Raw genomic sequence first — 26,382 nt, forward strand, 5'->3', positions numbered from 1 at the left:
GAGAACAATGAATACATAGTGTTTCCTAACTATAGAATAGTACATGGTTTTGTTTTCTGCTTCATTTTTGGTCAGACCTTGCCCTTTATTGACCACTGATGTCCCCTGTATGCATGGATTCAGCACCTCTTGGCTTTTTGCTTTGGTCAATTATAAAGAGCCAGAGTTACTTTTTCTGGGTGCAATCCTTCTGTTATTGTTCTAATGTCATGAGGGAGTTTACAACAGCTTTCATCCATGGACCAAATCTTCTGTTCTGTTTCTTTTTGTAACACCTGTTTCTGCCTCACTCTAAAGATGGTGCAGTCTTCATGCATGCGCTTAAAGGTTGTCTGTGATTTGATTAATTTGAAATGCACAAGCATGTGTATTGAATTGGACCACAATTGTGCTCAATAGAGTCGTCGTTGGACCACTGACTTATGGTATATTTGAAAGTGTACGTTAGAGTACCTTTTGAGGAATTTAAATGCCAAGTATTTATAAGTAATTTCATAAAGCTAAACCAAAAACATGTGGGCTAAAACCTGCCATTCAGATGACTCCCTCCCTGTCTTCCAGTGCAAATGCTCAGACTGAGGCCCTCAAGCACACCGTTAACAATAGAATAGGTCTTGTGTTTTCATTTTAGAATGAAGGTAGTAGTAAAGGTAGTAGTGCTAGTGAAGGGTTAACTAGTCCAAAGTAAAGTAATAATGTACTCCATTTTGTATGGAGTAGGGAAATGGAAATGATTGCCTTGCTTTTGAACATGCACGTCTGTCTCATGGCTGTTAATGTTACATGTGCTGTTATATTCCAACTGAAGTCCAAGCCTTAGCCTTAAAGGACGATCAGCCCAAGGTGCTCTTGCTCTGGTTATTAGCATGCTTGCTTTCCGTATGCCAACACTGGAGAGAGATAGGAAGGTCACATGTTTGACCTGGCATACACTAAATGGCCAGAATTATGTGGACAACCCTTCAAATTAGTGGATTCGGCTATTTCAGCCACACCCGTTGCTGACAGGTGTATGAAATCGAGCACACCGCTATGCAATCTCCATAGACAAACAGTAGAATGGCCCATACTGAAGAGCTCAGTGACTTTTAACGTGGCACCGTCATAGGATACCACCTTACCAACAAGTCAGTAAGTCAAATTTCTGCCCTGCTAGAGCTGCCCTGGTCAACTGTAAGTGCTGTTATTGTGAAGTGGAAATGTCTAGGAGCAACAACGGCTCAGCCGCGAAGTGGTAGGCCACACAAGCTCACAGAATGGGACCGCTGAAAAAAGCCTTCCCAGAAGAGTGTAGGCTGTTATAGCAGCAAAGGGGGGGACCAACTCCATGTTAATGCTCATGATTTTGGAATGAGATGTTCGACTAGCATACTTTTGGCCATGTAGTGTATCTGCAAGCTAAGACTGATCATGCTGTCCTCAAATCAAGGACACCCAGTCCTTCTGAGTGAAGACCGCCAGCACTGTTTGTCAGCTAGCTTTACTCAACAGCTTTGTTGTGAAAAGTATTGAACCATTGGTGATGAATTAGGATGAACCGAGTTACAGCTTAGAGACAGAAGGTGACAGGGAAGGCCGTTCTGAGGCAGGTCAAGGTACAGATATAGCATCTTAAAATCTGAACAAGTGAAGCAAATAGACATCTCCGTTTTCAACCCTTTTACGCCCAAGCGCTTTGCCTGTGTACATCTGACAATAAAAACATTTTAGATTTAGGAAATTGGATGTTCAAAAAAATGGTTGTCTTTATCTCCCTAGTTTTGTTTACAAGGCTTGAATTGTTTCTGGTGAATGTTACTGTTTGGGCTCCTTAGAATATCTGATGGTATTTGTGATTGTTGCACACATGAATTTGGGTCTGAGCCCCCCTGACCTTTACATCTGTCAGTGTCAGCAAGACTGCTATAAGATTCATTGAAGATGTCTCTCTGGAACAAGGAATAGCTCTCAAGTGTCATCTTGGTATGTTATAGGTGGAACTTCCATTTGAGAGTTTATCACTTCAAGACATGTATTTTCCACTGCGACTGGAGCAAATACAGCCCATGTAGCTTTTTTTGATTTAGTTTTTAATACGTGCTGTCTATATCCTCACATGCATTGCAAGGCACCAGCCTTTTGTACAGCACATTTATTTCCACACTAACATAAACTCCCCTGTAAATAGAAGATTGTCTAATTCTAGAAGTATAACTATGGGCAAGTTTCACAGACCTACATTAAGCCCACTCTTGGACTAAATTGTAGTTTTGATTAAGATTATGACGACTGTCATGGCTAAACTTCATTTTAGAAGATTTGCATCAGAAACTAACCTGTATTTCATCCATAGTTAAACTATGTTCTTGAAATTTTAAGGTCTTGATTATCGACATGTAATTTGGCCAACTCCTGGAATCATTTAATATTGGTCTGTGAAACTGGCCCTAAATGTGTTTTATAAGAGGAGTATAAGTGCTGTGCCTCTAGGTTACACGTGCAAACACATTTTGAGTTTAGGTATGACTGAGAGAAGTATCTGGCAGTATTTGCAGAACTAGATTGCAGATATTCCATAAATGCAGTATGAGTTTTTAAGGAACTGTGGTGTGCATTGAAATCTTTTGAGATATTGTATTTATTGCATACTGCTTGAAATGCTGCCTGCTACATAGGTGTGGATACAGTCCTCTAGTTAAGAGTGGCCTTAGTGGTTGTTCATCATGACAGCCATGGCTACCCAGAAAGGTAAAAGGAAATTAGTGGAATGTGTGTACTGAGAACATGTAAATAATTTTAATTTTATGTACTGCCTGCTGCAGTACCCCTAAATTCTAACAGTTGGCAACAGTGACAGACAGATGGCAACAGGTCAGCCCATTATTCTGTCATAGGAGGGGATCTTTTAAATGAAATTGCACAAACAATATGAAATGAAAGGACTTTCAATAATATCCTTTTGTTTCATATCAACACTGTGTTTTTGTACATTTTTTCATGAACATTTTGCAACGCTCTGAAAAGATGAAGGAATATTGACATGTCTAGGAATAAAAAAGACACATGTAAACATCGACATAATCATTAGTGCCACAGTGCGCTCTTTTATGGATAGATGAACATTACTTGGCTTGTGTAATGCAATGCACCACCATTAAATGATATTAAACTTGTTTGTACATTATGAATCTGTGTCGGTTATTCTTTGGCAATAACACAAACTTTATTAGATAGCTACAGTCAGTAAGTCTTGAATATGTAAACTTGTTGAAATAATTCACGGGCTTTGATGAACTGCATCTAGCCGCAGCACTGTAGCAGCCTGTAACTAAAACTACTCTGTCACTAACCCAATACTATCGCCATCTACTGGCCGTGGTTAATCCCTACCACATACATGTAAACTCCTTTTTTTTTCGGTCCTTGCTATCCGGAATCCTTGGGACGTCCCCATCCCATTTAAGTTGAAATGTAAAATGGTTAGGGTAGGGACGTCCCAAAGATCCCGGATATCACTGGATCCCGGATATATTCCTTTCCTTCTTCCTTTCCTAACTACTGGCCGTGGCACAGCTAGAACAATGAGCCAGATGTTTCACCAGATGTATAAATCTGAAGTATCCTGTTGGCATTTCACTCACCACCAAATATGGTGATGAGAGGAAGCCCAGTGGCCGGTGAGAGAAGATGAAACATTTGTTCTCAATACAGTTTTCTGTTCCCAAAACTAAAATCTGTTGCGAACAGAGTGGAATAAGTTTGTACACCTTACAATTTGCTAAAGTTTTTAAAAAATGATGTTGTTCAGAAGGAGTGCAAGGGAGAATGTATTTATTATTGCACATGTGCACTTCACAGAGTAGGCGTTCCCTAATGGAAATATGCAAATATATGCTAGAACGTGCCAATAGGATCTCGCTAGCTCGTGCTTGGCTCGGCCCACCTCCTTGCTTGTTCTGCCAACTATGAAAGAAGGAAAGGAAAGGGACGAGGAAAGGAGGAAAGGGATCTAGGAAAGAAAAGGAGGAAATTAAAGGAAGGAGAAAAGGAAGCAAGCAAAGAGAGCTAGGAAAGGAGGAAAGTAGCTAGGAAAAGAAAGGAGCTAAAAAAAGGGAGATAGGGAAGGATGTGAGGAAAGGGGGGTAGGGAAGAATAGGAAGCCAGGAAAGGAGGAAAGGAAGCTAGGAAAGGAAAGGAGATAGGGAAGGAGGTGGGGAAAGAAAGGAAGCTAGGAAAGGAGGAAAAGAGAGGGAGCTAGGAATGGAGGAAAGGACAGGGAGTGCGAAAAGGAGGAGAGGAATGTAGGAAAGAAAAGGAGGAAAGGAAGAAGGAAAGGAAGCTAGGACAAGGGAGCTAGGAAAGGAAAAAATGAATTAGGAAAGGTAAGGAGATAAGGTAAGAAGCTAGGAAAGGAGGAGAGAAAAGGAGGAAAGGAGTTTCAAGAAAGAAAAGGAGGAGTTCACATGTATGTGGTTGAGATTAACCATGACCAGTACAGAGGAAAGGAAAGGAAAGGAAGAATAAAAGGAAGTTAGGAAAGGAAGCTAGGAAAGGAAGAAAGGAAATGGATCGAGGAAAGGAAGAAAGGAATCTAGGAAAGTAAAGTTCACATGTATGTGGTAGGAATTAACCACTGCCAGTAGATGGCGTTAGTATTGGTTTTAGTGACAGGCTAGTTTTATTGTGCTTTCAAGACAACTGGGAACTCGAAAATAACCGAGGTCAAATCATGAAGTCGGAAAGTCTGAGTTTTAGAAAGATGTCCGAGTTTCCAACTTGGAATTCCGAGTTGGATGAACGTTCAAAACGATTTCTCCCAGTCGGAGCTCGTTTTTTTCTCCGAGTACCCAGTTGTCTTGAAAGCACTGATGTCGGAAGTAGGATATATCCGAGGTCCCAGTTCCCAGTTGTTTTGAACGCGGCAATAGTCACTGTCTGCTGCGGGGCTGCAGCTGGATACTATTGGCCTTGACAGGTGATCACGTGACTTTTAGTGGAGGAGACATCGGCAAAGTGTCGGTAGACGCGAGGCTAGCTAGACATTATTAGCTAGTTTTGACGGCAGTGTACAAGCTAGTTAAATGAACAGCAGTTGCTAGCTGCCTGTTATATTTGTAAGGCTGCTGCTATGAAATGAGGAAAACATGGGAGCCAAAGAGTCAAGGATAGGTTTCCTTTCGTATGATGAGGCCATCAACAGAGGTAAACATAATTGACGATTTGCTAACCTTGGCTAGCTAGCTAGCTGTCAACATTAGCGTTAGATTCATTAGCTAGCTGGCTAGCTGTCTAACTTAACTTAGGCTAGCTAGCTGTTGTTGGATGGGCAATACGTTGCTAACTTTACTAGCTAGCTAACCCTGTCAAGTGGACTAAGGCTTAATTCAAATATGTCAGCTGGTACAGGTTAGCTAACTAGCTAATTTAGCTAGCTAGGTAGCTAGTACAGCTAGCTTTTGGCTAGCAATGGCATTAACGTTAATAAGGTGCAGTGCTGCGGTTAGCTAGTTTATATACACATTTTCTTTACCCAAAATGTACGTTACATTACTGCCCTCGGGATCAGGATAGGTTGATGATGACATATGTGTCCGGGAGAGGTCAACAACCGGAAAATAAGGCCTAGAGCTACTAGTAACTAGCTATTTTCAGTAACTGTCAATGCCCTGTCATCTAGAAGTGCATGTATGACACCACCAAGTAGCAGCTGCACTGAGAAGCTAACGCTAGCTGTTTGTTGACATTGTCAATTTAATAACGTTTTTTTTGCAGATGTTTACTGACTTGACCGGGTCATATTCAACGGGTGTTGGGCGTTTATAAATTCGTTAGTTATTCTGCGCTCTGGCACACTCGGACAAGAGTGCTCTGAAATCGGAGTAGATAGCCAGAGTGAATTTATGAACGCATCTTGTGTCTGTCTGGTGCTCTGATAATTTTTCTATTTATCATAATCATGATATGTTATCATATTCAGGCATAGCCTAGAGCTGGAACAGCAACTGTGCAATCAGGGACTTGGAAGCTCAGTTGGCCCCGTGTAGCTCAGTTGGTAGAGCATGGTACTTGCAACGCCAGGGTTGCGGGTTCGATTCCCACGGGGGGCCAGTATGAAAATGTATGCACTCATTAACTGTAAGTCGCTCTGGATAAGAGCGTCTGCTAAATGACTAAAATGTAAAATGGAAGGCCATCTACCGGTAGTTAGCTAAGAGCTGACAGAGCTAACTAGTAGTATACTGATGATGATGATGATGATGATGATGATGATGATGATTGTGTGTGTGTGTCTCCCAGTACTGTATCGTTGACATTGTCTGTCTGGTGCTGTGCCAATGTTTCAATTTATCATATTCATGATGATATATAAAAAAAATATATATACTGTTTTAAGTGAGAATAGGCATTTGTCTGAAGCCGAAAAAGAAAGGAAATTCATGAGCACCACAATGTCTATTCCACCCATGCTCTACCTAGGTTTTCCAGCACACAGCTTTGACCTACTACAGTAGCTGTGTTGGTATTGTACTTCAAACTACGTATGTGTAGGCAGGTTGCTTATGATTCAAACATTCTCAAACAGCCTAATTCATACTCTTAGAGGAAGTGCTTCCACAATAATGTGATTCGTACCGCATACAAGGTAAATGCCAAGAGTGTGCAAAGCTGTCATCAAGGCAAAGGGTGGCTATTTGAAGAATCTCAAATATACAATATATTTTGATTTCTTTAACACTTTTTTGGTTACTACATGATTCAATATGTGTTATTTCATAGTTTTGATGTCTTCACTATTATTCTAAAATGTAGAAAATAGTAAAAATAAAGAAAAACCCTGGAATGAGTAGGTGTGTCCAAGCTTTTGACTGGCACTAGACAGTGGGGGAAAAAAGTATTTAGTCAGCCACCAATTGTGCAAGTTCTCCCACTTAAAAAGATGAGAGAAGCCTGTAATTTTCATCATAGGTACACGTCAACTATGACAGACAAAATGAGATTTTTTTTCTCCAGAAAATCACATTGTAGGATTTTTAATGAATTTATTTGCAAATTATGGTGGAAAATAAGTATTTGGTCAATAACAAAAGTTTCTCAATACTTTGTTATATACCCTTTGTTGGCAATGACACAGGTCAAACGTTTTCTGTAAGTCTTCACAAGGTTTTCACACACTGTTGCTGGTATTTTGGCCCATTCCTCCATGCAGATCTCCTCTAGAGCAGTGATGTTTTGGGGCTGTCGCTGGGCAACACAGACTTTCAACTCCCTCCAAAGATTTTCTATGGTGTTGAGATCTGGAGACTGGCTAGGTCACTCCAGGACCTTCAAATGCTTCTTACGAAGCCACTCCTTCGTTGCCCGGGCGGTGTGTTTGGGATCATTGTCATGCTGAAAGACCCAGCCACGTTTCATCTTCAATGCCCTTGCTGATGGAAGGAGGTTTTCACTCAAAATCTCACGATACATGGCCCCATTCATTCTTTCCTTTACACGGATCAGTCGTCCTGGTCTCTTTGCAGAAAAACAGGCCCAAAGCATGATGTTTCCACCCCATGCTTCACAGTAGGTATGGTGTTCTTTGGATGCAACTCAGCATTCTTTGTCCTCCAAACACGACGAGTTGAGTTTTTACCAAAAAGTTATATTTTGGTTTCATCTGACCATATGACATTCTCCCAATCCTCATCTGGATCATCCAAATGCACTCTAGCAAACTTCAGACGGGCCTGGACATGTACTGGCTTAAGCAGGGGGACACGTCTGGCACTGCAGGATTTGAGTCCATGGCGGCGTAGTGTGTTACTGATGGTAGGCTTTGTTACTTTGGTCCCAGCTCTCTGCAGGTCATTCACTAGGTCCCCCCGTGTGGTTCTGGGATTTTTGCTCACCGTTCTTGTGATCATTTTGACCCCACGGGGTGAGATCTTGCGTGGAGCCCCAGATCGAGGGAGATTAGCAGTGGTCTTGTATGTCTTCCATTTCCTAATAATTGCTCCCACAGTTGATTTCTTCAAACCAAGCTGCTTACCTATTGCAGATTCAGTCTTCCCAGCCTTGTGCAGGTCTACAATTTTGTTTCTGGTGTCCTTTGACAGCTCTTTGGTCTTGGCCATAGTGGAGTTTGGAGTGTGACTGTTTGAGGTTGTGGACAGGTCTCTTTTATACTGATAACAAGTTCAAACAGGTGCCATTAATACAGGTAACGAGTGGAGGACAGAGGAGCCTCTTAAAGAAGAAGTTACAGGTCTGTGAGAGCCAGAAATCTTGCTTGTTTGTAGGTGACCAAATACTTATTTTCCACCATAATTTGCAAATAAATTCATAAAAAATCCTACAATGTGATTTTCTGGATTTTTTTTTCTAAATTTCTCAAAATCCTTTTTTCCCCACTGTGTATATATATATATATATCTCAGTATACATCATTTTAATAGCAGGACACTAAAATTCATTATCCCTCTGAAGAGTATGAATTAGGCTGTTAGAGAAGGTTTGAAACCTAAGCAACCTGCCTACACATAGTTTGAAGTACAATACCAACATAGCTACTGTAGTAGGTCAAAGCTGTGCGCTGGAAACCTTGGTAGAGCATGGGTGGAATAGACATTGTGGTGCTCATGTGAATTTCCTTTTTTGGCTTAAGACCAATTCCTATTCTCACTTAAAACGTTGTTTTATGTTTTAAATTTCCATGGTTTTTACACCAGAAGGTGATTATGCAACATGCCAGGAGTGTGCAAAGCTGTCATCAAGGCAAAGGGTGGCTACTTTGAAGAATTTCAAATATACAATATATTTTGATTTCTTTAACACTTTTTTGGTTACTACATGACTCCATATGTGTTATTTCATAGTTTTGATGTCTTCACTATTATTCTACAATGTAGAAAATAGTAAAGATAAAGAAAAACCCTGGAATGAGTAGGTGTATCCGAACTTTTGACTGGTACTGTAATTGTGCCATTCCTTTGGGTCGCAGAGATACATCTTCCAAAAATTTATTGATTCGTTACAGGGCCTAGAATTAACACCTGCCAAATGCGAGTAGATTTTGGCATAGCTGGGTAAGATGTCTATTTCACCAGCCACGTTGGCGGGAGGTCAGGGCTTCACTCGTAGTCAATAAATCAAGTATGAGCACATTTATAGCTAAATTAATGCAACAGTAGCTATTTTCAAAGTGTTTCTGTAGTTTTGTTTCGTAGCTGGTACCGAATCACACAAATAAATACTAATCCTATGATATATATCCCACCTTGTGCAACGCGCAGCAACACTGCCTGGCTGGGTAGCTGTGCACACTGATTGTTGGGCTGAAGATTCATTTTTAGAAGCGCTGTGCACAGGCATAAAAGTTGGTCTAATTTACTTGAAAGTACTAAAGTGAGACTTTGTCCTTGTGTTTCTTGGCTATTTACATTGTTTTGTTCACAAGAAAGGTTGTTTTTCAATATTTGAGTTTGCTTCAACTGCTAGCGAAGACACATCGCCTACTAGTCAGATTCTTTAATAGCACACTGTCACTGAGGACTCGAGCGGCTTGAGTGCCCTGCCGTCGTTATAATGGTAACCTCCCGCGATACTCGGGTCACAAAAAAATGAAATACATTGTAGCAATATACCACATCACTTTTTACTAGTAATGCATTTATTGTGTAAGAAACATTACAAAGCATGCTCATCTGTTTTTTTAAAATTATGGCAAAAAAAATATTTTGGCTGATATCAAATCTGAGTGGCTGGTAGATTTTTAGTGTACCTGCCACAGTGGCAAAAAGTTAGTTTTAGGCCCTGATTTAGTTATGAAAGTTGCTATTGTAATACAATTTAACAGCCATGGTGGTTGTGGGTTGGGGTGAAGGAGTAAGCAGATAACCTTTGCTTGTACTGGTGACCATGGTTTGATGCTCTGCCGTAACCATACAGTCCATGTTTCATTTACAGAAAAGCGATTGTATTTTTTTCACACTCACTGTGTCTCTATCCCTCCCAGTCACTGATGTGGAGCTCCAGCGTCTGAAGGATGCCTTCCGCAGGACCAGTGGCCTGTCCTGTTACATGAGCCAGCAGTGCTTCCTCAGGGAGGTGCTGGGAGACGTCGTACCACTCAGGGTTGCTGAGGTGAGCCTTTCAACAGACGGCCCCGGTGGTCTTCTGATGTTAGTTCACAGTAGCAGCAAACAGGCTTGACTCTTCCTAACAGATTTAGGAATGTGGTCCTGCAAGTCAGATATCTGGATGGGATTCTCCCCATTTTTTCTCATAATTTCACTGTTATGCTCGACAGTGAAATTATGTCAAGCATAACTTTTGCCCTCAGAACACCTTCTACAAGGTGTCAAGCGTTCCACAGGGATGCTTGCCCATGTTGACTCCAATGCTTCCCACAGTTGTGTCAAGTTGGCTGGATGTCCTTTGGGTGGTGGACCATTCTTGATACACACAGGAAACTGTTGTGCTTGAAAAACCCAGCATCATTGCAGTTCTTGACACAAACCGGTGCGCCTGGCACCTACTACCATACCCCATTCAAAGGCACTTGAATCTTTGGTCTTGCCCATTCAGGCTCTGAATGGCACACATACACAATCCATGTCTCAATTGTCTCAAGGCTTAAAAATCCTTCTTTAACCTGTATCCTCCCCTTCATCTACACTGATTGAAGTGGATTTAGTAAGTGACATCAATAAGGGATCATAGCTTTCACCTGTTATGGAGAGCAGATGTTCTGTACACTCAGTGTATGTCTAATCATTAGTCAAATTTTGGTTACCCAAGCGACTAACATGGTCACCTTGTTTTAAAGGAGAAGTTTGCTTTTTTACAACCAAATCTAGATTTTTGATGTAAATGTTTTTGAGAAACTTATCCCAACCAGTAATTAACTTCCAAATCGTCGTTGTGCAGTATGGGGCTCTGAAAAAACATCAACAAATGCTCCAAAGACACCAAAATACATCCTTTTAGAAACTGAAACGCTCTCAGTGTAGTGATGCAGGTATTTAGATGTTGTACACATGGAATTGGTCATTCCGAACTTTATCCGTAACGTTATATTCCATTTTGTGCGCATCGAGTTCTTTCTCCTATCTAGCTGATTCATTATCAGTGTAGCCTACTGCTAAGATAGACGGAGAGGGATCGCTCCAGTCGCAACAACATTGAATATAACATTGCGGATAAAGTTCTGAATAACACTTTCATGTGTACAACATCTAAAGACCTGCATCACTATACCGAGAGCTTTTCCGTTTCAAAAGGACATATTTGGGTGTTTTTGGAGCATTCATGTTTTTTTCTGAGCCCCTGTACTGCACACCAAGGATGAGGAAGTGAATCGCTGGTTGGAGTAAGTTTCTCAAAAACAAGTGAAGTCGCAAAGAAAGTGTCTGGACCGTTCTATAACATGCCATTTACATCAAAAATAGCGATTTGGTTGTAAAAAAGCTACATTCTCCTTTTAAAGCTCTAATTAATCTACTACCACCTTTACCATTTGCATGGAGAAAATGATTTCTACAGCGCTCACTCTCCAAAAAACAACAACCTGTCAAAGATAGTAGGTCAGGACTGGGTATGAATGAGTTGACATGTTTACCTGAATTGAACCCAGCTCCCTTCCCCTGTCTCTAGGTGATATACAGCTCATTCGGCGGGACCCCTAAAGGCCTGCACTTCAACAACCTCATTGTTGGCCTGGTCCTCTTGACTAGAGGACGTGATGAGGAAAAAGCTAAATGTGAGTATTGTAAGACAGACTTATGGAACCACTACAGATGTTTGTGTTGACCATGTAATTTCAAGAATAATCATAGTGACTAATATAATTTAATAGGATCTCTGTTAGAATAATATTTAAAGAAAGGCTTTGTACACAATTTATGAAGTTTAAACAAATGGACTATCTTCACACTTAGTTTTTATAGTGGTGTGTAATTTTTATTCTTGAAAATATCTTCTAATGTGATTCATCCCCTTGTGCGTATCACACGTGACAGAGTTGAATAACAGACTAAGCTTCTTTTGTGGCACTCCTTCAGACATTTTCAGTCTGTTTGCCAGTGATTCGAGCAATCATGCTACGCGAGAGGACATGGAAAGCATGCTGCAGACCGTGGATGGAGAGATCCCACTTTCTCTCAGGAAGTGTTTCTCAGAGGTCAGCTCGTATGCCTTAGTTGATTGAATATGTATTTTACTGTTTTAAACACACCTTTTGACAGCCATGTTTTCACGTATGACCACCAGGGTGGGTGAACATCTGCTATTACCCATCAGTGGCCCGGTACTTGTTAGGCTACCTTTTTTTCTATTTTAATCTGCAACATCTGTTCACTACAAACATATCACAATGTATCCTCATGCCTTATCTAATTGTAAGCTGCTGACAGGACTTTTAACCAAGTGCACAGGGCTGCTAATGCTACTTGACACAGGAAGATAATTGCACCTTTGTTCAAGGCTTAGTGTAGATGGATGTCCGGTCAGTATGTTGATCTCTTGTTCTTTTCTTTACCAGGGTGAGAAGGTAAATTATGAGAAATTTAAGAGCTGGCTCCTGCAGAACAAGGATGCCTTCACCTTCTCTCGCTGGCTCCTGTCCAGTGGGGTGTGTGTCACCCTGACAGACGATAGTGACACACCCACCTTCTACCAGACCTTGGCTGGAGTAACACACTGTGAGTGACACTCATCCTGATCCTTTTGGAGATATACTGAACAATAGTATAGGCTATGGGTCTGATATGATCACTAGTCTTGTCATGCCACTTATTGATTTTCTCTTGCAGTAGAGGAATCGGATATCATTGACCTGGAGAAGAGATACTGGCTGCTGAAAGCTCAGTCTCGGACGGGCCGATTTGACCTGGAAACCTTTGTCCCTTTAGTTTCTCCCCCTATTCATGCATCCCTAAGTAAAGGTAAGAGAATACACAGGATGTGGATTTGATTTATTGGATACTTATTTTGAAAGCAATCATTACTACTTCCATCTTCAACATTTTTCCTTGTGTCCAGGTTTGTTTCATGCCTTTGATGAAAACAGGGACAATCACATAGATTTCAAGGAAATCTCGTGTGGACTATCTGCTTGCTGCAGAGGGCCTTTGGCAGAGAGACAGAAGTGTAAGTGGATACACAAGCATTAAGCCTTGCTGTTTGTCATTTTTTCATCACATTAGCTATGTTTCCATTAACTTGTCCAGTGTTTTTTTACATTTATAAAGTCAGCATAGAAAATAGATACGAGAATTGCCTGCTACAGTCCGTTTCCATTTAACTATCTTGTGTCGATAAAAACAGCTGGACGTAATGACGTCACACCTAGGGCTGTTATGGTGAGGTGACTGTTACGGTGACACCGGTGGTCACGAGTGACCGTTTAGTCACGTAATTAGGCTTCTCCCAGCTCTGATGCTACTGATGGTCATTAGTAGCCTACCAAACTTGCTAACTGCCTGGTACTCGGCACTCTATTGTCCCTCTAATCACTCTGACATCAATGCAAATGTTTTCGAAATTCTAATCAAACACTTCATGAGAGCCCATTAGCTCATGTTGGGCAACATTTCTATAGACTATGCAATTGCGTGAGAAAACAGAGTTTTGATGGCCTCTATTAAAAAGAGGGGTATGCCATCAGCTTTCTGTAGGTTAGGCCTACTATATTTATGTATCAACTTTCCTAATATTAAGCACATTGCTTCGCTTTATAACATGAGTATAGCCTACCTGGCTGGCATGAAAATGAACCATGGGAAAAGCGTCCTCCATTCGCTATTTAAGTGCATAGATGACATGTATTTTTTTTTTCCATGCCGCTGTTCCGAGACAGGTGAATGATAATGGTCCATTCTAAATCAAAACTAATATCTCACACATATTATTTAGTATATGTAAAGACAACATTAAATTAAGAATAGTCTGATGGGTGACAATATTAGCCTATCACTTGAGAATGATGCCCAGCTTGTGCAAGAAACAGCGCATACCTTTGTTTTGCAACTTTTTCAAATCATAGTCGCACACCTCATGTATCCTAGCCCATAGGCCTATATGTGTTGAGAAGGTTTGTATCACAACTAAAGTGGCCAAATAACTTCTTAAAATTAAGCACATTAATCCACTTTATAACCGGTGTAGAGCCTAACTGGCATACCTTGCAAAAGTATCATCCCCCTTGGTGTTTTTCCTATTTTGTTGCATTACAACCTGTAATTTAAATTGATTTTTATTTGGATTTCATGTAATGGACATACACAAAATAGTCCAAATTGGTGAAGTGAAATGAAAAAAATAACTTATTTCAAAAAATTCTAAAAAATAAATAACGGAAAAGTGGTGCGTGCATATGTATTCACCCCCTTTGCTATGAAGCCCCTAAATAAGATCTGGTGCAACCAATTACCTTCAGAAGTCACATAATTAGTTAAATAAAATCCACCTGTTTGCAATCTAAGTGTCACATGATCTGTCACATGATCTCAGTATATATACACCTGTTCTGATAGGCCCCAGTCTGCAACACCACTAAGCAAGGGGCACCACCAAGCAAGTGGCACCATGAAGACCAAGGAGCTCTCCAAACAGGTCAGGGACAAAGTTGTGGAGAAGTAAAAATCAGGGTTGGGTTATAAAAAATATCAGAAACTTTGAACATCCCACGGAGCACCATTAAATCCATTATTAAAAAATTGAAAGAATATGGCACCACAACAAACCTGCCAAGAGAGGGCCGCCCACCAAAAAGCCATGTGGGAGACTCCCCAAACATATGGAAGAAGGTACTCTGGTCAGATGAGACTAAAATTGAGCTTTTTGGCCATCAAGGAAAAGCTATGTCTGGCGCAAACCCAACACCTCTCATCACCCTGAGAACACCATCCCCACAGTGAAGCATGGTGGTGGCAGCATCATGCTGTGGTGATGTTTTTCATCGGCGGGGCTGGGAAACTGGTCAGAATTGAAGGAATGATGGATGGCGCTAAATACAGGGAAATTCTTGAGGGAAACCTGTTTCAGTCTTCCAAAGATTTGAGACTGGGACGGAGGTTCACCTTCCAGCAGGACAATGACCCTAAGCATACTGCTAAAGCAACACTTGAGTGGTTTAAGGGGAAACATTTAAATGTCTTGGAATGGCCTAGTCAAAGGCCAGACCTCAATCCAATTGAGAATCTGTGGTATGACTTAAAGATTGCTGTACACCAGCGGAACCCATCCGACTTGAAGGAGCTGGAGCAGTTTTGCCTTGAAGAATGGGCAAAATTCCCAGTGGCTAGATGTGCCAAGCTTATAGAGACATACCCCAAGAGACTTGCAGCTGTAATTGCTGCAAAAGGTGGCTCTACAAAGTATTGACTTTGGGGGTGAATAGTTATGTTTTTTTGTCTTATTTCTTGTTTGTTTCACAAGAAAAAATATTTTGCATCTTCAAAGTGGTAGGCATGTTGTGTAAATCAAATGATACAAACCCCCAAAAATCAATTTTAATTCCAGGTTGTAAGGCATCAAAATAGGAAAAATGCCAAGGGGGGTGAATACTTTCGCAAGCCACTGTACTTCAGCCATATGAAAACCTTCCATAGCAAAATATACCTTTGCTTGTAGCTTGCTTCTCATCTGACTGGTGTTAGCTAGCTAGCTACAGCTGCTAGCCTGCTACTAGCTAGCTGCTGCTGTTGCGCAGCAACCAAGTTGCTGGTCCCGGTTTTAGATTCAGCTGAAAAGATATTAGCATTGTCAGAAATGCTACAGAAAGGTAGCACATCGTTGGTTCTCTATTGGCATGTGAGAGCGATAAATTATACATTTTAATTAAAACTGTTGCCCCTACAAACGTATTTAGTCCGAAAGGTGGCAAGTCTACTGGTCTAATTATGGACGCTGTAGTCTCTCATTTTTTTTATCCAACGCCTAGATATTGAGCTAGGTTTGGGCAAGACATTTTATTTTCTCCTAATGCTAACGACCCTGTTAAAAGTCCGGTATGTGGTTCTCGGTAGCTTCAATCAATCCCTTCTAAAGTCGCGCTATAAGTATGAAAAATGTTTGCACTCTGGATAAGAGCGTCTGCTAAATTACTTAAATGTAAATGTAGTTTGCTGTCAAGGAAAGTGGTATGTCCTGCACACTAACCTACAGGGAGGAAAACGGCTGTACAGTAGGGACACTTTACAAACACCACATCCCCTTGGAGACACAAAGCTATCCTCCAAAATTCTTCTCCCACTGGGCACAAACTAGTTAAATCAACGTTGTTTCAATGTAATTTGTCAACGTTTTGTGACTTGGAATCTACGTGGAAAATACATTGGAGCTATCCAAGCAGAAGAAACGTCTCCTTCAAATGTTGATATTTGGTTGCGCTGACAACCAAACAATTCAATATCACTTTTGCAATATGGTAAATAGCCTATTAACTTGTTAACAAATGATATGTTGGATTCACGTCTCCATCTCAAAGTTTGGGCAAGATAATTTCCACCATAAAAATGCACCTTTTATAATAAAGCATTACATGCATAATCGCATTTGCTGTCACTTTCGAGAAAACATTTTCCCCGCTAATTGATTGCATTTTGGAACATCCATGCTTATAGCCTACTGCGAATGTGCGCATTGCTGCGCTTATAATGTGAAAAAAATCGCCTAATAGTTTATCAACATTTTAAGCTAAATGATCAGCCTCATTGCTTTTAAAAGGTTTTTTGATGCGAGTGGTTGTATTAATTTGGGGATCTGTCGCATCCCACAACTGTCCCAGAGTATGTTTGGAATATTTATTTATTGCACAGAAGGAGAAGTTGACCAATAGAATAGGTCAACTTTTGTACTATGGGGACAGTAGATTGACATAGGCTTGTGCTTTTGCTGTTCGTTAGGCCTACTCATCTTGTTGGCTGACGAAAAGTAGGCCAAATGTGGACAGTTCTAACGTCTTCAATATGTGCCTCGGAATTCAAAGGATGCGTGCAGTTAGGTCCCGGATGTGTCTGTCTTCATTCATTTTTTGCCTACTTCTTAGTTGAAATGCCTGTGAGAAAGACCCAATCATGTGACGGGCATTTGCTACATCTGAGAGAGCCATGTGAGTGAGTGGTGCTTCGGAGCATGGCAGCCAGGAGAAGATAATTATAATTAGCCTATTATATTCAGCCCAAGGGCACAACAGCCACTTTGGCTGTAAAAGGCATGGATTTTTTAGGGGGCATTACGGCCACACAAGAGGGATGCCGCCAGGAAATTTGAGGCCTGGTGAGAATATTATCAAGTGCTTGTCAAATTGTGAATGAGAGACTGATGAAGTGTGTGCAGCTTGCAACTTTTTTCAAATCATCATTAGAGTCCATCATGCAGCCTTAGAATGTATTAAACATCAAAACATATAGCCCAATGTTTGTATCACAACTAAAGTTGCATAAATAACTCTAAATTAAGCATATAGGAGGACCAGTTTCTTTGTTAACTGCTCAACACAGAATAGCCTCGTGCACTTCCTATGAAATCATATGGAGAAAATATCCTTTATTTTATTAAGCTATGTTCAATTGCATTCTTCATACTATAAAATAATAAAAAAGAATACCATGGAATTCTAAGCAAATATTGTTTGCTAAATGAACTAGTGTAGCCCACAGCCATATGGCATAGCAATATAAGGGCCTAACATAAGGGCTACTCAGAGTATGCTATTCTGTTCTTCTGAAATAGACTATATTTTCTTCATATCATGTTTCTTTAGACCTGTTTAAAATAATGGATTTATTGTGATGGTGTAGGCTATATTAAATTGATTTATTATACTTTTTATAATGTAGATGTGCCGAAGGTCTGCATCAGTGGCTTGTAGGCTATGCTTGGAAGCCAGGGCATGCTAAACGTGTTTATGCTAATTAACGGTCAATTACCATGAGACCGGCAGTTATTTGCTTGACAATCACCAGCTGACAAAATTTAATGACTGCCACAGCCCTAGTCACACGCCCAAAAATTATATATACACTTTATTTCGCTAAAACCTACAGTGTTTAATAAAAATGAAGTGGTTGAAGTGTTTCCATTACCCATTTAGGCTAATTGCGATTAATAAATTGACTAATATTTGCCATATTCTAATAATTCTCATGTGCCAACGTATCGCCATGGTCCACGCCATGGTGAAACTTGCACTCCTGTAGATCTGAAATAGTTCAGCCAACAAGAATGTCACGATCGTTAGACGGAGTAGACCAAGGCGCAGCGTGATGAACGAACATACTTCTTTTATTTAATGAATGCACGAGCAACATAACAACAAACGATAACGTGACGTCCTATGTTAAACACAACAAACACGGAACACACCAAAAGGAACAAGATCCCACAAACACTAAGGGAAAACAGACTGTTTAAATATGGCTCCCAATCAGAGACAACCAGCAACAGCTGACACTCGTTGCCTCTGATTGGGAACCACTCTGGCCAACATAGAAATACAAGAACTAGACTGTGAACATAGAACAAAACACATAGAAACTACACACCCTGGCTCAACATAGAGTCCCCAGAGCCAGGGTGTGACAGTACTCCCAAAGGCGCGGACTGCGACCGTGCCTCCACATAAACCAAACAGGGGAGGGCTGGGTGGGCATTCCTCCTCGGAGGCGGTTCCGGCTCGGGCTTGCCCACCACCTTCCAATAATCCCCCGTAGCGCCCCTGGTCCGGTCTGGCCCCGTTGGCTGGAGCTGGACTGGACATCGTAGGAGGGATTGCTTCAGCTCCGGTGTGGAGCAGCTGACCGGGTACCTGACCAGGCACCGGTGACCCAGGCACGGGTTGTGCCGGACTGACGACCACACCCCTGGCTTGGTGCGTGGAGCAGAAACGGGCCGGACCGGGCTGACGATGCGCACCCCTGGCTTGGTGCGTGGAGCAGCAACGGGCCGGACCGGGCTGACGATGCGCACCCCTGGCTTGGTGCGTGGAGCAGGAACGGGCCGGACCGGCTGACGATGCGCACCCCTGGCTTGGTGCGTGGAGCAGCTACGGGCCGGACCGGGCTGACGATGCGCACCCCTGGCTTGGTGCGTGGAGCCGGAACGGGCCGTACTGGGCTGACGATGCGCACCCCTGGCTTGGTGCGTGGAGCAGGAACGGGCCGGACCGGGCTGACGACGCACACCCCTGGCTTGGTGCGTGGAGCAGGAACGGGCCGGACCAGGCTGACGATGCGCACCCCTGGCTTGGTGCGTGGAGCAGGAACGGGCCGGACCGGGCTGACGACTCGCACCCCTGGCTTGGTGCGTGGAGCAGGAACGGGCCGAGCCGGGCTGGCGACGCGCACCGTAGGCTTGGTGCGAGGAGCAGGAACAGACCGGACCGTACTGGGGACACACACCACTGGCCCTACGCAGGGATCTGGAACGGGCCGGACCGGACTGGTAACACACCCCAGTACCTCTCGCCGTGCCTCTACACCTTCCTTCCCCTCTTTGACCAGTGGCCCCCGTAACCTGGCGGCCTCCTCTGCCAACCTCCCAATTCGCCCTGTGGCAGCCTCCTGCTGCCCAGTCGCCCATGCCGTGTGCCCCCCCCCTAAACATTTTTTGGGGTTGCCTCTCGTCCGTCCGACGACGACACTGTTGACGCCGTTGCTCCTCTCTCGCCAGGGCCTTAATCTTAGCCCATGGCCCTTTTCCCCCGAGCATGTCCTCCCAGGACCACACTTTGCCCACCTGGGCCATCGCCAACCTCTCCAGCTCCTTTCCCGGCGCTTCCTCCCATGTCCAGGCTGCCTGCTCCTGGACACGCTGCTTGGTCCTGGTATGGTGGGATCTTCTGTCACGATCGTTAGACGGAGTAGACCAAGGCGCAGCGTGATGAACGAACATACTTCTTTTATTTAATGAATGCACGAGCAACAAAACAACAAACGATAACGTGACGTCCTATGTTAAACACGGAACACACCAAAAGGAACAAGATCCCACAAACACTAAGGGAAAACAGACTGTTTAAATATGGCTCCCAATCAGAGACAACCAGCAACAGCTGACACTCGTTGCCTCTGATTGGGAACCACTCTGGCCAACATAGAAATACAAGAACTAGACTGTGAACATAGAACAAAACACATAGAAACTACACACCCTGGCTCAACATATAGAGTCCCCAGAGCCAGGGTGTGACAAAGAAAAGCAAGGTGAAGGAATTCAGGCATTATTGAAAGTCAGAACAATCCTTGTCCTGCAAAGGTTGGTTATAGTTGAAACAATAGATTTTGCAAGCAGTAGGCATTTAGAATTAAATGTGGAGTGGAGCTTTATAGTTGCGTGATTATATCACGTGCCCCGCAGACCTTCAAAATTATTCGGCAATCATAATTTATTCTAAAAACACAGTTTCCATCGTCATTTGTCGCCATAAAGTTAGACAAAACAAAGATCCACCCCTGTCGAATGGCTAAACATTTTGAAATTTCTCCTGTATCGGTCAGTTCCATTACGCATGGCGCAAGGATTTTGTTTACGACATTGCTTTTGCCGTATAAACCTGGGTCAATGGAAACCTGCCTATTGACAGTTTCAATGTGTGACTTTACCCTTGTTTCTTCTCCCCAGTCTGTTTCAAAGTGTTTGATGTTGACCATGATGGGCTTCTGTCTCGGGAGGAAATCACAGAAATGGTTGGGGCATTACTGGAGGTGTGGAAAGACAATCGCACAGACCCTCTACCTGTAAGTAACATTTGGCCATACTGGACATATGATGGACATACAGTAGACAATGATAACTGTTGTAGTGTTTGTATTTAGATTATGTTTGTTTTAACCTGTCCCGTAACCACTGAGTTCTTACCTAACGCTGCCTCTGTCCCCTTAGGAAACGCACAGTAATGTCCATGCCATTGTGGAAGACATCCTGAAGGAGCATGACACCACTAAGGTATTACCTTACTGCCTGCATTGCTTTGCATTCTTACATATTTCTTCAATTTTGTCAGAAGTTGTAGAAACCAGCATTTTGTTGTTGTGTTCTTAAGAAAGGGCATTTGACCCTGGAGGATTACCAAATATGGAGTGTGATGAGTGCACTTGCCAATGAGTTCCTCAACCTGCTGTTTCAGGTAAGAGCCAGCCACTGTGTTTCTACTTTGGTCACCATTATGTGCTGTGTGTGCTTTTCTGCTGGATCACCAGTCTTCTGCTCTCCTGTTGCTGCCTAGGTGTGCCATATTGTCCTGGGGTTGCGGCCTGCCTCATGTGAAGAGGAGGGACAGATAATCAGGTGTGTGTGTCACCATGTCATTGTCCTCTCCTGCTGTCATACACATGCCCCTCATCAATCAATCAATCTACCACTCAAACTCATTCACTTGTGTCTGCAGGGGCTGGTTGGAGAGAGAGAGCAGACACGGCCTCCAGCCAGGAGACTACTGGTTCCTCATAGCAGTGCCGTGGTGGCAGCGGTGGAGGGACTACGTCAAATATGTAAGCAAGGCTTTTTCGCTTGACACCAGGATCATCTGTTTCTCATAATGTGCCCACTCTACAGTATCATTTTTTTGCTGATGTGGTTGTTGGCGCCTCGTCCAGGACAACCCGCATATCGTGGTGGAACAGCCGTCAGTGTTTGGCACAGGGAAGAGTGGTGGAGGGGCCGGGGCCCAGACGCAGGCCAGGGCGGAGCAGGGCCCAGAGGTGGAGAGCATGGCCAGCTCCCACAGCTCCCCAGAGGAGAAGTTCTCAGACAACATCTCCAGTGCATCAGAGGCCTCTGAGACAACCAGTGGCAGTGAGTGGCTAAGAATTCTCAGCACTCAGCGTTGCATTTAGCAAAACAGTTGGATACTAGTATAGCTTAAGGATTGCATATCTGTTAACTATTGCATATCTGAGAGTAAGTCTTCCATTGAATGTCACTGAAAACTTAACAAATTAATTTGCTATTTTTAGGCATTCTACCCCTGGGCTCGACTGCTACGGATATCTGCTTTGCCCGGCAGTATGACATCCCAGACACAGACAACCAGTGCCTCCTGGGGGCTGATGGGAACATGGCGGTTCTAAGGCCTGGGGCCATCGATAACCAGCCTCTGGTCATGTCGGAGCCCTTAAAGGTACGGTAGGCACTACCAACAACACTGTGGAAGTATGTTCCTAATCCTCAAACTGATATTGCCATATTGTTTCAGTTTTAAACCTGTCCCTCTTGAACTGTTTGCCCAGGCTCCCACATTGACCATGGAGGGGGGCCTACTGAGGCGCTCCCCATCCCTGATTCTAAGCAGGGACTTTGAGGTTGTGCCAGAGCCTGTGTGGAGGGCACTTTACCACTGGTACGGAGCCAACCTGAGTCTCCCCAGGCCGGTATGTACAGTTTAACTCTATGAAGCAGATCCACTTGTGGATTTCCCAGTTACCATTATCATCGCTATTGATCCTGATATTGTGATAACCTCACATTCCCATCCCCTCTCCTCTTCTCCTGTGGGCATTCCCAGGTGATCAGAAACACCAAGACAGACTGTGCTGAGCTGGAGCTGTTCCCCCGACACCTGCTCTTCCTGAGGCAGCAGCCCCCCGCCCGCACCCCCCAGAACAACGTCTGGGTCAATATGGGTAAGAGCTTCCCCTGCATGCGTCTCCAGCACCTTTCCAAAGGAGGGACAAGCGTAGCACAAGGGCCTAGTCACCTTCTGCTCCAAGAGTGTGCAGGGTCAGTGCCAGTCTGTGAGTCTATTTTTACATCCATGATGTAATCTGATTATTTGACAATCAGACCTTTGTCTGAAGCGTGTCTGATTTAGATCATACTCTACATTCAACTTGTTTAAAAAAAGTTTTACTATTTTTGTATTTCTTTAATTATAGAATAGTTTGTCCTGTTGAATAATAGTTCCAGAGTGTGCAGCTTGTGAGATCGGCTCTCTGTTCTCTCTCCACACAACCAATACATCGTTTTTTTTGTGGCCTTTACATGGACGTCACAAGACTTGTGGCAGCACAGGGACACATTAATCTCAGTCATGTGAGGTCACTTCTGTGTGGGGAAGTGAGTGCTCAATATTCTTACACCCTTTTGTCTGTGACACTCAGGGCAATATCCTAAGATATGCACGCTCCATTGACGTCAATGCATGATCTGCGCAGATCTCAAGTTAGGAGTTGGGCCTCATTGTATGGCAGAGCCTTTGGCCACAGCAAAATATTCTGGAAATTAGCTACGACAAGCGTTTACAGTTTTCCATCTATGAACAGTAGTTAATGGTGTCTCCCGGTCCTTCCCCAGGTAATGTCCCCTCTCCTAGTGCCCCCCTAAAGCGTGTGCTGGTCTACACGGGCTGTTTCAGTAGGGTGGGCACCATCAAAGACATCCATGAGTACCTGGCCCAGAGACTCCGCATCAAGGAGGAAGACATGCGCCTGTGGCTCTTTAACAATGAGGTGGGTGGGGACTCAGAAGGTTGATTCAGCATCAACACACACACATGCACAGTAAACACTCAAGCTCCAATACACACACAAATGCACGCCACATATATATATATATATATGCATATATATATATTATTTTATTTACAGTTAAATCTCCAATATCTTTCAAAACGATGTATTCCACAGAATTATCTGACCCTTCTTGATGATGAAGACCATTCCCTGGAGGGGTTAAAGATCCCAGATGAACAGTACATGGTTATAGAAGGTATGCATCATAATGAATCTGTGTTTAAATGGATTCGTCATGTATTGTCAGGATGAGTAGATTAAAGTTTCTTTGTGTTCATTAGTAAGGAGCAAGGACATGAGCTGGCCCGAGGAGATGTCCTTCATCGCTAACAGCAACAGGATGAACAGACACAATGGTGAGACAGTCACTGCATACAGCTACATCATTACAACATTAGCACTACTATTGTGTAATCCTTATTGGGTCAGTCCACCTCCAAAAGCACAAGAAAGGATTTCGTCACCCACCATCTCAATTTCTGTAGTTGGAAACAGATAAGATTAGCATTCCTAAAACATTATTTTGTTTAAATATCATTTGATCTCTGAGAAATTAAGCTAATTGATTGCACCCAAATTGGCCATTTTTAATTTATAGGATTCATATAGCGAACATCGGATTTGGACCATAATTCTTCCAAACAATTAGTAAGACATGATGAATCCAATAAAATGATCAAAAGCCTCCCACAAGCACCAAAGGGAGAGCCCTCTCAGAGAACTGCCATTGTTGGACTATTCGAAGAGAATTGGGTTGAAGCATTAGGTTGCTAAGAGAAAGACAAACTGAATTGCTTTCATGGAGGACTGGCTTGAAAGCAAAAACATCACCAGATTCACAGGGAATACATTTACATTTTAGTCATTTAGCAGACGCTCTTATCCAGAGCGACTTACAGTTAGTGAACTTGCCCCCTGTGGGAATCAAACCCACAACCCTGGCATTGCAAACGCCATGCTCTATCAACTGAGCTACATCCCTGCCGGCCATTCCCTCCCCTACCCTGGACGACGCTGGGCCAATTGTGCGCCGCCCATGAGTCTCCCGGTCGCGGCCGGCTGCGACAGAGCCTGGATTCGAACCAGGATCTCTAGTGGCACAGTTAGCACTGCGATGCAGTGCCTTAGACCACTGCGCCACTCAGGAATACATTACATAGGATGAAGAATCAATACTCCAAGCCTCAGCTCCATACTGATACTGGTTGTTGGGGTGGTGTGTGGGGGTCCGTGGGTGGCTTTTGACCATTTTATTGTCTTACTCAATGGTAGGAAGAAGTTTGGTCCAAATTGGATGTTGGGTACTATATTAATTGAATATATTATGTGAATCCTATAAATTAAAATGGCCAGTTTGGGCGCAATCAATTTCTCAGAGCTCAAATTAAAATGTCAACAAAATAATGTTGCAGGAATGCTAATTTCATCTGTTTTTAACTTCAGAAACGATTTCAGAATAATCTGTGATGGTGGGTTTCGTGGCTTGCTGAAATGACATTGAACGACTATTGAGAATGTAACACTAACTGAGCTGATAAGTACTTTGATAAATTATAGATAAGTCTGTCAGACAATACTTGTTTTGCTTTCACCAAACATTAAAGCGGTCGTACTGACTGCTGTAGAAGCTTTTGATGGTTGAATAGCATCCTCAGACTGTTGCCTCCTCCTGTTCACAGTCCCTACTGAGAAAGGTGCTACTGGACTGAGCAACCTTGGCAACACGTGCTTCATGAACTCCAGTATCCAGTGTGTGAGCAACACCAAGCCTCTCACAGACTACTTCACTTCAGGAAACCACCTCTATGAGCTCAACAGGTATGTGTGCATTATTTTAGATTGACAAGAATGCATTCTTATTATACAATAATGTATTTTTATTATACATGCTTATTATACACTTTGGGCAAAACATTGGTTAAATAAACCCACAGCAAGCAGAGATGAGTCTGCGAGTTTCTTTTTCATTTGTGCTTTTTGTCTTCATAACAGGACCAATCCCATTGGGATGCGCGGTCACATGGCCAAATGCTATGGCGATCTGGTACAGGAGTTGTGGAGTGGAACACAAAAGAACTTGGCCCCTCTGAAACTCAGAGTATGTCAAACAAGCCTTCAACTGACACCCCCCAATAACACTACAGTCTACCAACCTAAAAAGTACAGTCTTTCAACCTAAAAAACAAGAGTCAAATGGTTGTCTTTTTCCCTTCTCTCCTTGTCTACCCTGTCCCTTCCCTCAGTGGACGATAGCGAAGTACGCCCCGCGGTTCAATGGCTTCCAGCAGCAGGACTCCCAGGAGCTGCTGGCCTTCCTGCTGGACGGCCTTCACGAGGACCTGAATCGCGTTCACGAGAAACCCTACGTGGAGCTGAAGGACAGCGACGGGCGGCCAGACTGGGAGGTGGCTTCTGAGGTCAGAGTTCATACCCACTTTTCCTATCTTCATAGTGGAGCGATGCAGAAATGAGGCCCTGGATGAATTACCTCATGTAGTTGTTGAGTGTAAATGTTGATTTGAGGGTGTAATATTAGCTTTCTGTGCCGTCTTGAACTGCTAGAAGTTGTCTGGTGTGATGATGGTGAGTTGTGTTGTGTTCCCCCAGGCGTGGGAGAATCACTTGAGGAGGAACCGCTCCATCGTGGTGGACCTGTTCCATGGCCAGCTCAGGTCACAGGTCAAGTGCAAGACCTGTGGCCATGTCAGTGCCCGCTTTGACCCCTTCAACTTCCTCTCTCTCCCCCTGCCCATGGATAACTCCATGCACTTAGAGATCATAGGTGAGCCTTATAATGCAGTGTATACAGCACTACAGTTCAGTTCAACATCCAGAAAACATTTCCCAAAACATCAGAGATTAGCATCATATTGGAGATATTTGTCTCAGGAAGTCGCCTGTCCACCCTTTC

The 26,382-nt window shown here is 43.1% G+C and overlaps 1 protein-coding gene across 2 annotated transcripts in view; it reads left to right on the forward strand.

The window, feature by feature from the left end:
- The first annotated feature begins 4,944 nt into the window (after window positions 1-4,944).
- Window positions 4,945-26,382, forward strand: part of LOC121579897 (ubiquitin carboxyl-terminal hydrolase 32-like) — a 30,891-nt gene continuing 9,453 nt past the window's right edge. For both annotated transcript variants that reach the window (XM_041894861.2, XM_041894862.2), the window contains exons 1-23: window positions 4,945-5,181; window positions 9,974-10,101; window positions 11,614-11,719; window positions 12,021-12,139; window positions 12,500-12,659; window positions 12,771-12,902; window positions 13,000-13,107; window positions 20,584-20,699; window positions 20,845-20,907; window positions 21,005-21,088; window positions 21,188-21,249; window positions 21,350-21,452; window positions 21,558-21,756; window positions 21,918-22,081; window positions 22,191-22,331; window positions 22,466-22,583; window positions 23,254-23,408; window positions 23,586-23,667; window positions 23,753-23,827; window positions 25,151-25,289; window positions 25,464-25,569; window positions 25,715-25,888; window positions 26,079-26,253. In XM_041894861.2, coding sequence (XP_041750795.2) covers window positions 5,124-5,181; window positions 9,974-10,101; window positions 11,614-11,719; window positions 12,021-12,139; window positions 12,500-12,659; window positions 12,771-12,902; window positions 13,000-13,107; window positions 20,584-20,699; window positions 20,845-20,907; window positions 21,005-21,088; window positions 21,188-21,249; window positions 21,350-21,452; window positions 21,558-21,756; window positions 21,918-22,081; window positions 22,191-22,331; window positions 22,466-22,583; window positions 23,254-23,408; window positions 23,586-23,667; window positions 23,753-23,827; window positions 25,151-25,289; window positions 25,464-25,569; window positions 25,715-25,888; window positions 26,079-26,253 — 2,767 coding nt within the window. In that variant the 5' untranslated portion in view covers window positions 4,945-5,123. The remainder of the gene's footprint in view (window positions 5,182-9,973; window positions 10,102-11,613; window positions 11,720-12,020; window positions 12,140-12,499; window positions 12,660-12,770; window positions 12,903-12,999; window positions 13,108-20,583; window positions 20,700-20,844; window positions 20,908-21,004; window positions 21,089-21,187; window positions 21,250-21,349; window positions 21,453-21,557; window positions 21,757-21,917; window positions 22,082-22,190; window positions 22,332-22,465; window positions 22,584-23,253; window positions 23,409-23,585; window positions 23,668-23,752; window positions 23,828-25,150; window positions 25,290-25,463; window positions 25,570-25,714; window positions 25,889-26,078; window positions 26,254-26,382) is intronic.

Source organism: Coregonus clupeaformis, chromosome 13, assembly GCF_020615455.1.
Source record: "Coregonus clupeaformis isolate EN_2021a chromosome 13, ASM2061545v1, whole genome shotgun sequence".
Lineage (NCBI taxonomy): Eukaryota > Metazoa > Chordata > Actinopteri > Salmoniformes > Salmonidae > Coregonus > Coregonus clupeaformis.